The following is an 18,482-nucleotide window of genomic DNA, read 5'->3' as shown; positions in this document are numbered from 1 at the left end:
TCCAGTCCTCAGCCACTGTGGCAACCCTGCTCGGCCACTGCAGTGCTTGGAGCTGTTCATGCACAAGGTTCTGCACCAGGGGACTGTCCTGAAGCCCTTTTGGGCTATTTTAAGCCAAACACGCTGGTGCAGTGCTGATCTGAGTGCAAATCACTTGTGTAATCAATGCCAAATCAAGTAGGTTATTCTAGTTCTAATTTGAGCTGCTCCCCATGTGCATCCTTGGCCCATACACTCCCTCACTGCAGGTATATTTAGGGATGCAGGTATATTTTGGGCTGTCTACTTTGCCATACTTCGAAGGACAAAATGATGCAAAATTGCTTTGCAGTTCAGAGTGTTAGTGACCTGAAGCTACCCCTGCATGGCTGGGCTCTTGTATGGCCCTGGTCCTGCAGGAGGAGCACAAGCCACACAGGTTGGATCTGCCTTCAACAGGCAAAGCGTGTGGTGGGGAATAGGGTATTTTCATTTTCTGAGCCAAGACTGAGCCCATCAGCAACAGCAGGAGCAGCTCTGTAAGAAGTGTATTTTAGACAGGGGAAAAAACTGCTGCACAGCAGCAGCGAAAAGAAAGGAATAAGAATCTCTAACAGACAACCATGTAGATACAAAGGTCAGCAGAGGAGATGAAGGAGGCAGAAAAGTCAGGAGCAGGATTAAGCCTGGGAAGAAGGGAGAGGTGTGGGAAAGGCACTGTTAGACTTCTGTTTAGACATACTAATTCCTCATTACCTTGCTCTGTTTCATTGGCAATAAAATAATTTCCCCAACATGAGTCTGCTGTGCCCATGATGGTAACAGGTGAGGCCCTGCCCTTATTCCAACCCATATGCTTTCCTTCAGATTCTCTCTCCCTGTCCTGTTGATGGAGGAGGGATGACAGAGCAGGTTGGGGGGCACCTGGCCAAGATCAAAATGCTCCCCCCCGCACTGTGAACAAAACATGGGTAAGTGCTGGTGCTTGCCAGACTGCCCTCACTGCCACTGACCTTGGTCCCACCAAGCAACATGTCTGAGAATGCCCACAACCACTATAATGAAGGCACAAACACCCTGCCTGCATTAAGTCATACAGCACTTCTATTTAAGGCTGAAGACCTCACTGGCATCTCATTAACACACAGAATTTGCAATTTATTGCACAGCAAGAATGCAACACAAAGACTCAACCCAGCTCTTCAGAAGGCCCAGCCCCAAGGTGCACTGTCTAACAGCTGTGAATGAGAGCAGCTGAGAGCCCAGCACTAATCAGCCCATCTCAACAGCAACATCCATGAAAAGAATTGTTTGCAACACCTTTCTTACCAGTTTTTGTTCTCCATGGTTTAATAAGCCTCCTCAAGTTGAAAGGGCATAGCTACTCCCATGAGGCCAACAAGACATGCTTGTGCACCACGAATTGCCCAAGTCACATGTAGAATCGGGTACAAATTAACGCCAACCAAATGGGAGTTCAGAGCAGTGAAGGTCTGCCAGTTTCAGAGTAGCTTTCTGTTCTGCCTCAACCCACCCAGAAATACCTGTTACATAGGAACGTCAACAACAACTCAAGAGATGTGTCTCTATTTCCCTGTACTTTGGTTCACCTTTCCTGTATTTTATGCAAAGCCCTTCAAAACTTATTTAATCAAGGTAAAGTTTACACACAGACTTTTGGCACAGAATTTCATCTAATGAAGCAAAAATGTATGTGGTGTCCCCTGGGGCCATGGATGCAATGCCTGACTACAACACTATCAGTCCTGCAGGTATGGAGGTGGCTCAGCTGACAGAAGTGGTTTCCTGTCACGTAAGTGTGAACCAAAATGCTGCAGTTTAAATGCAGATCTGATCAATGCATGAGCAGATCATGTTCAAGAATATTCCTATTACTACTGATAAAGATTTTATAATCACTTAATTGAAAATCTACTAGCTTGGATTTCACCAAAATAGTTTGCACAACTCTGCCCGATGTTTGGAGTGTTTCACAGGAGATAGTTTCCCATGCTTGGCTGTGAGACTGGGTAAGTGCCTGCTTCAGATACGCACAGCTGTTGCATCCCACCTCTATCAGCTTACTGCTGAGAAGGTACCAAGGAATGAAGCTCTGCTTCTTACCTATTAAGACTCCTCCTCCTGCTAAGCAATCCTGAAAACCCTAGCGAATTGTAACTGAGAGCCACCATACCACTGAAAACAGAAAGAGTGTAGGGAATCCCCAAAAAAATCAAAGGCAGTGATGTGTGATCAGCACAAAGAGACAAAGGTACCTGAGGGGCGGTGAGCACTGCTCACATCCATGCCTGAGCACTGATTTTGCAGGTAGCTGACTGGGACTTTGTTTCCAGCCTCCCTCAATAGGCTAGATGGGCTTCCATCACCATCCATCTGCTCTCCTGCACCACAGAGAGCCTGCTGTCCTATTTAACAGTACTTACCCCTGCAAACAGGTTCTTACTCTTTGAATGTGTTCCTTTGGTGTTCAGCCTTTAGCACTAACACAGAAAGCCTTTAACAGTCCATAGAAACATCACTGCCTCAAGGCCAGGGCTGTGCAACCACCCGTGCATCCAGTCTCTGCAGAGGACAACAGCCTGGGCACAGTGCAGCTGATGGTGGCCACTGAGGACAGCTGTGCTGGGCTTCAACAGCCAGCATGACCTCTCTTCCACATAAAAAATAGCAATAAAAAACCACCCAACATTTCCCTTGAGAAATAGTTTGGCTCTGCCCAACACTGACACTCCAGAGCTGGTGACAAGAAATGTCCACATGTCAATGTCCTGTGCTGTAGATTTCACCCCATGCCAGTCTTCCTTAAAGGAGATGCTCTTCATGCACAGAGGGGCTCACCAGCTTGGGGCTGGGCCTCAGGTTCTCTGGGAGCTCATCACGAACGAGCCAGAGCACTCCTTGCATTTCCACACTCCTTGGGGAATGTGCTTCTTTCCTGCAGCCAGGCCAGAGCATTTCGATGATGCAGGGATGACAATAACCCAGACACTGGTATGGCTGTCTCTGCTCACAGTCACTTGGTTTCACAGAATCAAAGAAGATCGTCACCAAGTCCCTGCATCGCCCTGGTACAGTGCTGAGGCCCAGCAGCATTCCTAGGTAAAAGACCTGACCATGCTTACCATATGATCAACTCCACATGCCACATCCACCACCTCACCGGGTACAGTCACCTGGATGAAACACATGAGAGTGGGTTATTTATCAAGCTGGTACTTTGCACCTGATACTTCCTATTTCTCATCCTCCCCCTGCTCAACATGCCAGCTAGTTTCACAGGGATTTGTACCAATGCAAGTGCCAACTTAAAAGCACAGAAAGAGCAAGATTCAGCACCAGGCAGGCTTGTGCATTGAGCTGTGAAATATTCCTCTTTCTCCTTCACAGAAGCACATAAAGGTTTGGAAGGAGAAAGAAGAGCAGGCTCACTAGCAGACAGTGAGGAGATTGTAGCCTCAGCCCATCTGTTCAGCAGCAGAAGCAGCACAACTGAACAGAGCATAATCTAGACATTAGGAAGAGGATCTGCCCAAACACCACAGGGATTTGCCTCTTCTCTCATCAGCAAGAACTGGAACAAGGCAAAGGCTCAACTCAGCCTAAGGCAGTTTGTGCTTTGATGCTAAGAGAGCAGCGCCTCACTCCTGAAGTTACAGCTTATTCACTTAAAAGTGACTTCAAACGTCAGGAAAGCAGAGTCTAAAAAAGCGAGATGTTCCTTAGAGCTAAGAGAGAGGACAGCAGCTAGTTCTAGAGCAGGAGGTCACAGACAAGGATCCCAGCACATTGCCACAGTACTGTCAGACAGGAGCTGGCTGTCTGAAAGAGCATAACCCCCAATGTTCACATTTGGGGAAGTGAATTCAGAGATTCCACTCAGCTACAGCACTGTGATTTTAGGCAAATGTTCAAGAGCTGGTCTGGCTTTGTTCATTTTTAAACAAATAAGAAAGCATACTACAGAAGCACATTTACTGCAAGTTCAGATACAATGACAGGGACTCCAGGGTGGTCCAACTGATTGCCTCCCTCATCTCCTACTCGGCCTTCCTGAAGACCACAAGCATCTGTGGTTTGGATCCGGAGAATGCTGAACTCCAGAGCCAAAGACTCTTCTACATCCAATGAGTCTGGCTCTCAGAGCCACCTGGGAGGAAGCAGTGGAACTGGAAGCACTGTGAAACAGCTACAAATATGGTTAAGTAAGGATCTCCTACTGTAAGCTGACAGTCAGCCCAATGACCCACCACCACAAGTGGGAAGGAAGCCCACCATTATGTGGACCTCTAGCCACTACAGACCAAAATGTTCACCTAATTTAGGTGAGTAATGATTCGGACAGATGACCAATACTGATGATTTTCTTTGCAGCACATACAAAGAGAAGCACAGGTTAGAAGGGGAAGGAAGAGGCAGTAGGGGTAGCAGGCAGATGACAGTGGACAGGAAGGAGATGAGAACTGTTTAGATGTGGTGGCACAGCACCAGATGCTGTTTTAGGATTCGAAATCATTACTGGCACAGCAGACTAAAAGGTTTACTGAGTACCTCCATCCCCAAGCAGGCTACACAAGGACCTCTGGAAAACAAAGCACTTCTACAGTCATTTTAGGCTTTCACTTCTTTCAGAATTACTCAACACAGCAAATTGCAGCAAAAAAACACATAGCAAATGATAGTCCTTTTCCTTAGGATAACAAAAACTAGCCAAAGAATGTACTCTTGGCCTTAATACCACCATCCTTACTCTCCACGGGAAATACTGGTCTTCCATTCTTCCAGTTCCCAGGCACCCTCTTAGATTCTTCCCCCATACAAACAATTCTCCTCTGTCTACACAGGATAAAAAAAAAAATAGAAAAGAACTGAGTCATTAAAAAGGAAGAATTCTATTTGTGATGCTGGCAAATGTGGCTACAGTGATTCTGGGAGTACACAGGGTTATACAAGCAGTATGACAGCTACTAGATTTGCTTCAAGGTACAATGAATGTACTTGTGTTTGGAGAAAATGATGCCTAATGAGCAATACAAGAAGCAAGTTCTGTGCACAAGTCTTTGTTTCCCCCTCTTACAACACTTGCTTTGGAATTTTATTTGAAGAAAGAGTGCAGCAGCAGAAATTCCAGGGAATCATTTGTGAGGTGAATAATTTGTGCTGAAAGTTAAGACAACTGCAGCTGATCTGTATCAGCTATCAGCAGAGCAAATCCAGTAATTTGGCAGTGAGAGCTGTCCCAAGCCATCACCTAGGGACTGCTTATTTGACTGCCTGACAGAAGTGACCTTCTAATGACAGCTAGAGAAAAGCAAAAACTTGTGCTCAGCAGAGTCAAAGAGTTTCAAGCTCCTCAGGAAAACACACACATCTCAGAAGTGTCTGGATCAGCTCCACAGCAGAGACAACTAAAATACAATCTATAACATAACATATAACAATTTATATAAATACCAATGTAATCAGAGCACCATTTCTAACTCTTTCTGAATACCAAGGGGAGCCCACTTACAAGCACCCTGCAACCAAACTGACAGTGTCACACATACTACTTACCCCAAAGGACCCAGCCCTGGCACTTTTCCCTGCTGGCAGCTGGATCTCTGAACTGCTGCCTGATGTTAAATGACTTTCAAATTTCAAACCCTTCAAAGGCTGGGAACCCATACAGGCACAGAGCACAGTATCATACCCTTTGCGTATTTAATGCTTGGGTCTGCCCACCTGCGGCTGCTAACTCAGTTGGCCAGAAATGCCAAGAAACTCTGGTATCTAGCTTCACTTAGACTCAGTTTTAGTTTGTTCATTTATCACATAAATTTCTGCTAAAGTGCAGCAGACTGATTCTATTCCCTGACTCTATACAGGGAAATGAAAAAAACCTTCTGGATTTTCTGTTTAAGAAAAGTTTTTTTTTTGTCTTGGACAAATAACACTTTCTTAATGAAAGCATAAGTTAGCACAAAACACAGGCCAGAAACCATGCTGACACCTGTAAATGTGCTGTGTGGCTCCCTGATGTTGCATTCCAGTGTGTCTTCAGTTTCAAGAAAGATGGGTGCACTTTCTATGGCGTGGGGGTTTTTGTTTGGTTTTTTTTTTGTTTTGGTTTGGTTGGGGTTTTTTGGGGTGTTTTTTTTTTCTTTTTTCTTTTCTGCAAGTAACACAGCAACATGACCTCTCCATGATAGTAGGACGAGAAACTTACTTGTAAGTGCCGCAAATTGGCTGAGTCCACAGCGAACGTGAGCAACACGGATGTCCGGACTGAAGTCTGACCAGCCAAAAAGGCTGGGTGGGATCATCTCTGGCACCGCTGTCTCTGTTAGGTTTGGTCCTTTCCCAAGAATTCCATATCCCCAGACAAAAACATTTCCTTCCTCTGTATTACAATAAGAACACATTCTGTAACAAAGTCTGTGCTTGTGAAATTCATGCCATGACCAAGAGTTAAATCAGAACCAAAGGGATATTTTCCTTTCTTCCAGCTCAGTCTAACACTTTTTGATTATTTAAAATCTGCAAATAATGCATTCCCATCCAAATGCCTCAACTTTTTCCTAAGCTATGCAAGCAAATCACGGCTTTCTCCTTTGACGCATGCCCAAACCAGCAGCTGGCTGTCACTCTGCCTGGCATTCTGCCTTAAGCTGGGTGCCTGGGAAAGGCAGCAGTTGGACAGCATAAGGAAGAGTAAGTTTCTATGTCAGCTAGCTCTGCTCCTTTCATACTAGAAGCTCAAGTATCTGGTCATCACAATAATCCCATTATAAATATGAACATCTTCCTTGAGATAATCCTTCAAGAAAGTAATACAATCCCTTCCCTCATTCCTTCATGCAGCAACCCTCCAGCTATGCTCCCCAGCCACTAACAGTCCAAAGAACAGTCACTAAGGACCTGCTGCACAGTTTCACTGTTCTCAGAACTTTCTACTTTCCATCGTAGTTCATGATTTATAAACATGTCGGATTCATAAGGAGTCTGAAGGGTTCTACTTTCTCTCAAGTGTTGCCCTACTTCCTCCCTATATCCATACTCATTATAGGCCTGTATGACCAGCAAAAGAGATCAGAAGAGCAAACAGCTGCCATGCTCTTGCTCTAGTCTGCAGAAGCACTCACAACAGCACACACTGGAAGCAGTGCTCTGCACTAGTGAAAACAACTCTAGTACATTCTTAAATCACACATTTCTCAGTCTCCCAGCTTTCCACATAACATCCAGTATCTCCCCGTTTCCAGAAAACAGGATACTTGTTTCATAATGTTACAATCCACCTGTTACGCAGCCTTGCACTAAAGTTGCACTAACTCACCTGTTAGCACAACATTGCCAGTCCCTCCACAGGCAGCCTCCTTTATCTTCCCAATCTTGAATGGCAAATGCCTGGGAACATTCACCTGTACAAGATTGCAGAAGAGTTGTTAGAGACAAGGTAAACTGCAAACCAGACATACATTTTAACCTGTTCTCTAGTTCTGGTTAAAGCTTACATACACTGGATTCCTGATACAACCTTTATTGCCTGAATAATGAGTGCATGTCCCAAAATTAAAAAAAAAAAAAACTACTGGAAATTCATTAAGGCGAGGACAAGGTAGAAAAAGTTACCTACTGGAAAGCTTATATGCATGGCAACAAGGCTGGGAATGACTAATATCTGCTTCTTATCCCTGGCTTTTAAAGTCAAACGCAATGGGGAAGTCAACAGGTGAGTGTGTCTTCAAGTTTTCACAGTGGATTAGATCACTAAAATTCAGTCTGCAGTGGCATTTTTTAACATACTAGGGAAAAATCACTTGAAGCAAATTGCACTTATTTGGTACAGTCCAACACAACAGATACATACACAGCTTGACACATGTAAAGAGCAATCTTTGATTTCACAGCTCTGCCATTCTACACTTTGGATTGCATCTATATTTTAGCTAAGACTCTCATTTTTGGCAAACATGTCATTCATCCATTTCAGATGCCACCGACCTCCATCATGCACCCAGCCAGGAAAACTGCTACACTGCATGACCTGATTGTTGTCCTCAGGCCTTATGGGTTTCGGCATTTAGCCTTACATTAAGGTTACATCAGGAGAGGCACAGGAAACAAAGCTTCCTAAAATTTTGCTAAAGCTATTCTAATACAATTATCTGCTCTTAGCCATCTGCCAAGAGTAGCTTGAGTATTGATTAATTTCCTGACTCCATTTCCTAAAGTAGCTGTAACATGACACCAACTGCCTAGTTACCTCAGTAGTACAATGCCTAGTGTGAAGTCAGCACTCTACCAATGCCCCATGTAAGTTTACTCAAAAAAAACCTCTTATCTGTGAGACACTGGAATTTGTTTAGGACTCAGTTATAAACCCACAAAGGATGTTCATGAAAAATTCACCAGCGTACAGGTTGACTAGAAGGGACTTCCAAGGGCCAGCACTATGCTCAAAGTAGGACCACTTGAAATCCTACATTAGCCAGCCAAAAAACTAATTCCTGTCCTGAAATTAGCCAAAGTACTTGAGCTGGGTCTCAATTTGGTGCAAAGTCCATGGGATGGAGAAAAAGAACATGGAGTTCTTGGACTAACAAACTGGGGTGAGGTGACACAAGCCTTTGTCTATCAAAGCAGGGAAACATACTGCCCCTAAAGCTACACGAAAGTGTCAGGTCGGTTTTGTAAGATTAGGTAAAAGCAGCCTGCTAGTGGTGTTTGTGTCTGCTGTCAAAAGCATCCAGAACAGGGAGAAGCATGTAATTTTTAACTCTGTGTACAGCAGCTGAACTGAAACACATAAAAACACACCCTCAGGTCAACTGACCTGTGTGGTTTCTGTGACAGATGCCAACTGCAAGTATTCTGAATTTCCCCAACCAAAGACATCTCCTTCATCTGAAACAGCCAGACAACAGTCCCCATAGGAAGAGACCTGGATAATGTTTACTCCAGCAATGTCACCATGCAACTTAGTAGGAACACTGGTGATGTTATAGTGTCCAAGACCTGAAAAGAAAAAAAGTAGAGATTATGAAGAATTTGTTTCCAGACACACTTTTAATGCCTGCATAGGACCACTTTTGTCATGTTATAACAAAATCACCCTTCCTCTGAAATAAATCTTTCTGTCCATACTCCTTAAGTACCAGCTGCAACAGACAAGTAGCCACAAACACCACTTCCACTAGCCAAAGCCACGTCTCTGGAGTACACAACAACTTCACACAATCACACCCCGAAGAGTGTCATATCTCTTGTCTGCACGGACCAAAGTGCTTGAAGAACAATAACCAATCCAGGCAGATATCCCAACAGAGATGAAGTTTCACAAACTGGCTGCATCCTGACTTCTGCAAGGAGAGCCATGAGTGACAGCACACTGCAATCAGTTAGACAACAGCGGGGGAGATGGCAAAAGAGGCTGGGAAGCAAATACTTTACATGACAAATTGCTGCCTGGAGAAGAGACCAGAATGTAGGTGACAGAAAGCTGGGTTACAGTATATTGGTACGAAAGAATCATGGGAAGAACTCAGCTTTGGGCGCAGCAAAAGGAATAAACAGTAGGAATGACTGTGAGGAGGAAGTTCTCTGAAGCAAAAGCCACCATGCAAAGGGCCTGCCCAAGAATCCCATGCTAAAACATGCAGCAGCTACCAAAGGGCTCATCAGTTCAAAAGAGCAGAACAGACCCTGAAACAAGAATCAGGAAGGCAAATCCGCCACCAAACTGAAGAGCAAAGCTGCCCATGTCCACTTCCACATCCTGTCAGAAGCTTTAAACAGCAGATACACCCTCCTTCGACTGCATGCTTGGATTGCCAGGGCAGCATCCTAAAGGTCTTCAAAAACTGAACTGGATTGTCTCAGTTTGGTTACACAAGAGTACTGAAAACATCTACACACGTGGGAACATAGCAGCCCCTTTCTGTCCACACATGCATGACAAATACACATCACAACTTCTCAATTAGGACAGCTTGCTCTATTCATCAGTTCCCTGAAAAGCAAGCTGAGCTGAGTTCCTACCTGTTTGTCCATCAGCTCCCCATCCACATGCATAGATTGTACCTTTCTTGGTTCTAAACAGACTGTGGTCCTGCCCACACACAACCTGCACACAAACAAAATGTCAGACCTAGTCAGGAAAGGTCACATGTTCAGATTATTTAATGAAGCGTTACCAGCAGATAAATTGAGCAATGAACCTCTATAATGTCCATCAGTTCAGATTTTGACCTTTCTCTCCCGATCAAATGGCTCTAGAGAAAGGGCCAAGAACTACAAGATACAACACAGAAAACAGCAGAATTTTCTTTATGGAAAGTGATGCTACAGTCAATTTGTTCTAAGATCCAAAACAAGGAAAGAAAGCTCGATTCAGCAGTACAACACAATGAAACAGGAAAGAGTAAGAAAGAGCTCTCCCTTCACAGGATGCTAACCACACAATTATTGATGCCAGCTACAAACTGCTATGGATTCTTTGCCATGTAAGCACTCCAGGCACACAGCTGTTCTCAAATCTACATTTATGTTGAACTAGCCATCAGGTCTGCCATAGGCTTGGCATGCATTAAAGCCAAGCAAAAAGCCATTCAAAAGCAGCCATTAAAAATTAACCAAAGATTAAAGGGATTTAATCATCAAGTTAAGAGAGTGACTAACAATATTAAGCACATAACTGCTGTTATCAAAATACAAACAGGTACAGAGTATTCAACCCCCCTGGGGAAAAAAAAAAAAGTGAAAAGTCCAAACAGAAGTTTACAAGCCTAATTCAAAACAGTTTCAGGATGAACCACAGCACAGTCTTATCAGGTGGACATAAATCAATGACCCTTCCTTGGAACGGGAGCATTGTTTGCCCACAGAGTATGGCTACAGGGCCACAGACATACCAAGAAACTGCTCCTGTGCCTGAGAATACTGCAGCCATGGCCGGTTTTTCTGCTGCCCTGCAGTCTCTTGCTCTCCTAGGAACCTGACCCAGAGAAATGCCGGCTAGTCTAAGTGGATGGTTTCACATCTCATCATTTTTGAAATGGCAAAGACAGAATTCAATCTCCTAAGCAATATAAAAGTGACAAAGGGGAACAAGAAATCACGACAGGAAGAGAGTAGTGGAGTGGAGAGCCCAGAAATGGACACAGTACTCTAAGTGTAGCTGAGCAGAAAGGAAGAATCACCTCCTTGACCTGCAGGCAACACTCCTCCTAATGCAGCCCAGGGTATCATTAGCCTTCTCTACAGCAAGGGCACATTGCTGGGTCATGGTCAACCTGGTGGACCCTAGGGCCTTTTCCGCACAGCTGCCTCCCAGAAAGTCAGCCCATAGTGGTGTCTGAAATTGCTCTTCACCAGCAACAGGACTGGCCCTTTCCACTGCTGAACTTGATGAGGTTCATGTAAGCCCATTTCTCCAGCCTCTGGATGGCAGCACTACCCTCTGGTTTATCACTGGTTCAAAGACACTCCTCAGAGTTGTACATCATCTGCTATCTGCTGACGGAACACTCTGTGATCCAGATCACTAGTGAAAATGTAAACAGGATTGGATCCCGGATCCCTGGGGTATAGCACTTGTTACTGGTTTCAACTTGGCTTCGAGCCAATGACTGCCACCCTCTGAGCTCAGCTGTTCAGCTGTTTTTCAATTCTTTTCAGGACTTTTTCAATTCTTTTCAGGAGTTCAGATGATCCTCTTACCTGGACAACTCTGCTGTCAAATTCCTTCAGCTGATGAATGAGATGGCTTCCACTGGACACCAAACAACCACCAAGAAGAGAAAAGGCAACACAGAGGATTTCAGAAGACTGCAACTGAAAAACACAAAGGTAACCTGCCTCTACTGAAAGCCACTTTACTATCACAAGTAGAGAAATTTGTTCACATATAGTTTCACTGCAAAATATCTGCACGAAGAAGGAACATAATTCTACATTCTCTTATTTAGGAAGTTAAGAACTGTCACTTTTTAAATATAAGCTCTTGTGGGAATTGGGGGTAGGAGGAACTCTCAAAGACAGTCCCTAGTCTAGAACGAGCAGAGACACTATGAAATACTGTAGTACCCACATAAACACTACACTTAACTAGAGATAAATCAGATATCCCAGAGTACAGTGTAGTGCTAACATCCCTGTCATTTTTTCACAATACCAGGAATTATGAATAATGCAATGACTGACTTCCAGTACCAAGACTAACAAATGCTACCTAATTACAGCTATTTTCTCAAACTTTACTGACCAAGTGTTCTGGATTACAGACAGAACAATGAACGAGGCTTTTTTTAGTCCTGCTAGGCAATCAGAAACTCAATATATTCCCACTATTCACTTACTCTATCACACAGAGCGCTTTGAGCATATGCTTTGGTGAGACCCACAAAAAACCCAATCAAGGAAAAGCACTACAGACTCAGAGGCAGTTGCAGCAGAGACTTAACAAGAGGATGCCTCTTTCCTAAATGGCACTTCTAACACCCTGAGGAACAGCACATGCACTCTGAGAAGCTAAAGGGAGAAAGCCCAACTATAACACCAATTACCTCAAGCAATTTATGAAGGCTGGGTTCTCTGACTATGCCCTGCAAGAACTGTCCCATGCTGACATTCTTTTGTCTCGTGAATGTGGTCAGCAGAGTGCTAGTGCCCAGCCTGGGTTCAAAGTCAAGCCGCTTGTATGACACCTGCAGCACTCCTTAATCTTAAATGGCATGCTTATACTACTAGACCTTTTCCACCTTCAGGCTTTTCTGCAGGGTTGTTTTCTTGCAATTATGTTTTCAACATTAACAAAGTTCAGGATCTTTGAATTCTCACCTGTAAATTTCATCTTCAACAACCTTCCGGCCACACTGTCCATAAGAATTGTTTCCCATTGTGAAAACTGAAAACCAATGATAAAACACACTAGTTTTATTACTGCCCAATCCCCTGAAAGCCTCTTTTCAGGTCCACAAAATATTTTCATGTGGTTCTAAGTCTGAAAGGTAGAGCACAGCAACGTAAAAATTGGCACAAGCTTTTTTCAAAGTAAGTCCACTCGAATTAAAGTGACTGAATCCATTGTCACCAACAACACCCAGCAGTATTGTTGCAGGCACAGCAGCAGTACCTGGAGCCCAATGTCTGTCAGGAATTGCCTAGTTCATCCTGCTGTTGTCAAGGAGACTCAGAAATAGATCAGCATTTCCACAAGAGTGCGAATCAAACAACCAACCAGCTAACCCACTAACAAGCTGCACTGGATCATTCGGTGCAGCACTGGAGCCACTGCACCAGAGAGTTCCCAGAGATGTGGAGTGACAATCCACGATCAGAATCTTCTCTATAAAGGAGTATTAATTAATTGTTTTTATAAACAAAGCACTCTGGGGCTTCAAGGGGAAGTAACACAGGAGTACGAGCACAGTCACCCAAATCTGTGTTCAAAAACACATCTGAGTGAACAAGACAAACAAGCTGCAATCAGCCAGGCCTGGGGCTAGAGAAACAAATCTTGTAGTAAAAAAGCTCCCAGCACATCTACAACTTGAGCCAAGCAGAGCTCATAGCTCTCCCTCGCAGAAGTAATCCCACAAAGGCCAAGAGCTGCCTGCATTCCATTTACAGTGCAGACAGCCCACCTGGGATCTAGTTCGAAAGGACAGAAGACAATTTTTTTCAAGCTTTTAGTAAAAGCATAGCCAGGCATCCCTTGACATCATCAGCACAAACAACACTGTACCTCCTTCACTATCTGTCAGGACCAGGGAATGGGCTCTCCCACAGGACACTTGCAAGACCCGAGTTTGCTGCGGCTTCTCCAGCGGTAATGGAATTGGAGATGGTTCCAAGACATATTCATAGCCCTTAGCTTAAGAAAGGGAGAACAATTTTAAGTCAGTAGCTTCCACAAAGTAAATTCAACATATATTTGCTGATCCTGTTGTAGATTCACACACTCACTTCTGCTTTGTTATAAAAGCAGATGCATTTTAGAAAGCCAAGATACTAACCAAAGAGGCTGACAGGGATTTATCACAGAGGGAGGGAGAAGGTGAAAGCCATGGAGACAGCTAAAGCCAATAATCACCGCCTAAACAAAAGTCCACCATACCTAGAGGGTGAATGTTATTAAGGCTTCAGGTAGCAGAATTGTGAAACTGACGCTTTCATCTACTTGTTCAACCACTTTGGTGAATACAGCTGGATTACCAGAGCTTAACATCATGAACAAGTATTCTGTGCAGCTGGGGATATTGCAAACAAGGTACAAGAGCAACAATCACAAAAATCAGGAAAAGTGAACAAAAAAATCTTAGTACTTCGTATTTAAAGAACAGTAGATTACAGGCACTTTCAGAAATAAGGAATGCAAGAAAGACTACACAGGCTAGGTCCATAGGGAATGAGACATCTAACATTTATGAAAAATGACATGCTGTACTTTAAAAAGACTTAGCAACTTGAAGAACATTTAACCAGTTACAGTCAACTGGGACAGGGGGGGAGGGGGAAGAACAGTAAAACATAAATCAATGCTAGGGAAAAGTTCAAGGGGAGATAAAAAGCCTTGATCTCAAAGTCACTGCAATAGGTGAAATCAAATCCCAGAGGACCCAAAGCAGTATTGTACACAGGCAGCAGTGTTTTACTGGTTCTCACTGCCTTCAATAAAAATAAAAACAAAAAAAACCCCACCCAAATTAAAAAAAATAATAAATTAAAAAAGCTACACCTGGTCTTTTGCAGTAAGACACTACTGGATGTGAGGACAGGTAGCTTGCCAATGGTGGGCATCTGCCATGCAATAGAGCAGGAGCTAAAAGGCGGCCAACTCTCTACATGTCTAGAAACACTTGGAAGTCACAAAGCAAAAAAACTTTTTCCTCTCTCTGTTCCCTTCAGCAGAAAGACACAAGCTACTGGGACCTGTAGTAACCATCACTGACAGCTGAGGGGATTTGGAGAAAAGAGACAATGAGGTGGCTAAGGAACATGGGGGTGAGTGTGAAATATCAGTAGTTTGGATACAGCCATCTAAAAGTCAGAAGGCTGCAAATTCCCTTGAAAATGAAGCATCTACATCAACAGTGTTGGAAGCAGCAGGCACCAAAGCAATGAGTGAAACATCTCAAAAGAAAACTTGCCTGGGGGACATTAAACATGGAGCAGTAGCAATCCCAAAGATCTTCAGCACATTTTCAACCGATCTTGCCAAACACACTCTACTTAACACGGCTTGAACGGCAAAACTATTTAACCTATTTCTGGATTCTCTGACAAAAATAATCTCCAGGTCAGAAAAACAACGTAATTGCAAGACACTCCTGAGACATCAGCATGTACAGAACTAAGACCCACCAAGAGCTGAAACCTTTAAAAGCAGAAGTGAGCACAAGTTTCTGCAGCCCCTGCATTTTGCAGCTGCTGTTTAAGCACACACTTGCTATGTGTACACACTCTTACAGAACTACCCAGTGTGCCAGCACAAAGCAGCACCATTCAAACCTCAACATGCTGCACTGTAGCTGAAATTTTCTTTTGCTTCTCCACAAAGTTCAATCTTCTGCCCATATCAGACACACCCTAACTTCAGAGATTTACACGCTTATACACCACAATGAGAAAAACTGCTTTTATGGTGATTTTCCTCAACTGTTTATGGAAGAATGTCTACACAGTCAGCCATTCTATGAGGAAAGTTTGTGTTTTTCCTATCTGTCTTTGGTGGAAGGTGGCAATGTTCTGCACAGAAATCATCATCTTAAACGAGTTTGAGAGCCTGGTGTAAGACAAAATTACCGAAAACATATTTTTCCTTCAAAATGCAACTTGCTATTAAAATAATTTTAAAAGAAACCCTACAGCTTCCACAAAAACCCCACTGACTGTATAAAAAAAACTAACTGGGGAGGGAAGGAGGACTAAAGGACTTTAGTTTTTAAGTGCAAAGGCAGCAGAAGTGAGCAAACTGTCCTGCCAAAATACCTTTATTAACTAGACTGTGTCTACTATCAAACTATAGATTCAAAGCCACAAATTAACCAACATCACACTTTGCAGAATAAATAGCTACATTCCTGTCTGGATGAAACTGGCAAGTGCAGCGTACAGAACTGAGGCACACACTGACCAATTACAAAGCACACAAAAACACAGATAAATTTCAGAAAAAGATCTGCTTAAAAAAATAAAGCACAGCCTGGGACTGCATCAAAGCCTCCTGATGTTTTTCACACTTCCAAACACATGAAGTTTCCTGTACCACAGGCATACAGCAGTGCCAATCTGTAAGTTTTTAAAACACTTAAATCCTTACTTTGATCTCTTCTGCTTCTCTGGAATCCAAGCTGGGAGTCCTTGTTGAGCCCCATGCCCCACACTTTGGTGATGTCTCTGGTATTAGAAGCCAGCAGCGTGAACCCATAACCGCAGGCAGCAGACGTTATCTTTGAAGACAGACAAAACCCACACTATTCAGTTAGAAACTGTGGCTTAGAAAAGCAAATTTCACTCCACGCTACTTGTTCATCAGCATTCATTCATTAAGATACATGCACATGTAGCCCAAATTCATTACATGTTTGGTCTTGCAAAAATTATCAGAAACAGTCTTCTGTGACAAGCACAATGGTGAAAACTCAGGTCCAACGTTTTTGCCTTACAGCTTTGGTTTTGTGTGCATACATCTTTATTTCTGTGTTACCTTGGCCCACACAACACCACAGAAAGACCTGTTTGCTGACCTGCATCACAGATTAAAAAAAAAAAACACCAAACCAAACACAGAAAGATATAGAGATATTAAGAGAATAACATGTTTTACTCCTTTTGACAAAAAAAGTGCCCAGAATAAGAGCCACATAAGGAGCAACGGCGGTCACTTGGTTTGTTCGGCCTGGAGAAATGGGAGACCGAGGTCAGATCTCACTGGGGCCTGCAGCTCCTCCCGAGGGGCAGCTCCGATCTCCGCTCTGGGACCAGGGACAGGACCCGAGGGAACCGCAGGAGCTGTGCCACGGAAGCCTTAGATCGGGTATCAGGGAAACGCACTTCCCCCAGAGGGTGGTCGGGCACTGAATGGTCACGATCCCAAGGCCTCAAGGAGCGTTTGGACAAGTCTCTCGTGTGCAGAGCGGGATCGCTGGGGTGTCCTGAGCAGGGCCAGGAGCTGGACTTCATGATCCTCCCGGGTCCCTTCCAACTCAAGATACTCTACGAACGCTCTGACTTTCTCTGCACTAGACAGCAGAACACGCGTGAAACACGTAGGCAAAAGAATAACATGATTTTCAACACAAGCTTCCCATTTGTCAGGTGGGAGAAGCCACGGACCCACTGAAAGAGGCCCATTTTATCTGGCAAATGCTCTTCAGACCCTAGCTCTCTAATGCCTCTGACAAAATTACAAATACATATTTTCTAAACTATATGCTGCTGCAGTTAAAACAGTAATCATCCCAAGCAATACCACTATATGGATAAAAAACACTGAATCATGGCAAAGCCTTCAAACCCGATCCACTAACGCCGTTCTCGGCTGCGCTAAGCCCTGACCAAGCTCCGGAGGCCGGGGGAGGGGGACACGCTGTCTCTACTTTATTGATGAAAGCCCACCTTCTCCTCTGTCTCCAGGCGGTACGGCGTGGGTTGGATGCGCCGCGGCTTCTTCCAGCCCGCGTCCGGCCTCACGAAGCTGGGGACGCCCAGGGCGCCCGAGTAGCTGAAGCCCCACACGAACACGCGGTCCTTGCGCCTGGCCGCCTTCCCCGCGTACTGGAACACCGGGGCGGCCTCCTCGGCCTCCCGCAGCTGGCGGGTTCTCGGCGGCCCCGCCGCCACGCCCAGGCCCCTGCAGAGCAGCCGCCGCGCCACCCCCGCCATGGCTTCCCTCAGGCCGCCGCCATCTTGCCTCTCCCCCACACGCGGGCCCGCGCAGCGTCACCGCCCCAGCGCGCACGCGACCGGCGGCGGCGTCGCCGCGCGCTTCTCTTAAAGGGGCCACACCGCCCTTTGAGGGGCCCACACTCCGCCAGAGCCTGAGCTAGATCTGGACCTGCCGCCGGACCTGAGCGTGCAGCCAGGCCCAAACTCAGATCTAAACCTACGCCCAGACCTACACCTAAATCTAAACACACCCCCAGACCCTAATATGGACTTAGACCCAGAGCCAAACCACTGTCAAGAAAATTAATCCAGAAACACCAGAGGTTTATGTCCAAAAAGGACACAGAGGAGTCCTGTAACTTTATTTGAATAAAGGGAGAGGCCATGGGGTATTTCCCATGGGGTCTCTCAAGTTGTTGGAGGACAAAGCCTCCTTTTTATCCTAATATTCCAGCTGCATTTCTTTCTCTCTTGCCCCATTAGCTGAGGTACTTGAGAGGTACAGGCTTCCTGAACCACCTAACACAAACCCCCTTTCTAATGTGTATCCCCGCCCCCCTTTTCTTCTTCCTTGTGTCTCTGTTCTTCTTCTCTAGGTCCAGGGATTTAGC

The 18,482-nt window shown here is 44.7% G+C and overlaps 1 protein-coding gene across 3 annotated transcripts; it reads right to left on the bottom strand.

The window, feature by feature from the left end:
* Positions 1 to 1,061: 1,061 nt before the first annotated feature.
* On the bottom strand, positions 1,062 to 17,915 carry RCC1L (RCC1 like). 3 transcript variants are annotated; one of them, XM_032130066.1, is made up of 11 exons: positions 17,602 to 17,914; positions 16,304 to 16,433; positions 13,727 to 13,855; positions 12,820 to 12,886; positions 11,701 to 11,752; positions 10,021 to 10,105; positions 8,816 to 8,997; positions 7,316 to 7,400; positions 6,206 to 6,379; positions 4,748 to 4,833; positions 1,062 to 3,173 (listed from the first exon to the last, which is right to left on the bottom strand). In XM_032130066.1, the coding sequence occupies exons 1-11, from the start codon at positions 17,866 to 17,868 to the stop codon at positions 3,096 to 3,098; spliced, it is 1,335 nt and encodes a 444-aa protein (XP_031985957.1). In that variant the 5' UTR covers positions 17,869 to 17,914; the 3' UTR covers positions 1,062 to 3,095. The 3 variants fall into 3 exon arrangements, with proteins under 3 accessions (XP_031985957.1, XP_031985956.1, XP_031985958.1); XM_032130065.1 differs by having other exon boundaries at positions 3,022 to 4,833; positions 17,602 to 17,915; XM_032130067.1 differs by lacking the exon at positions 4,748 to 4,833 and having other exon boundaries at positions 3,059 to 3,173; positions 17,602 to 17,915.
* Positions 17,916 to 18,482: the final 567 nt, after the last annotated feature.

This window comes from Corvus moneduloides, chromosome 20 (genome assembly GCF_009650955.1).
Source record: "Corvus moneduloides isolate bCorMon1 chromosome 20, bCorMon1.pri, whole genome shotgun sequence".
Lineage (NCBI taxonomy): Eukaryota > Metazoa > Chordata > Aves > Passeriformes > Corvidae > Corvus > Corvus moneduloides.
Note: the sequence above shows the minus strand (reverse complement) of the source record. Positions and strands in the feature narration are given on the sequence as shown.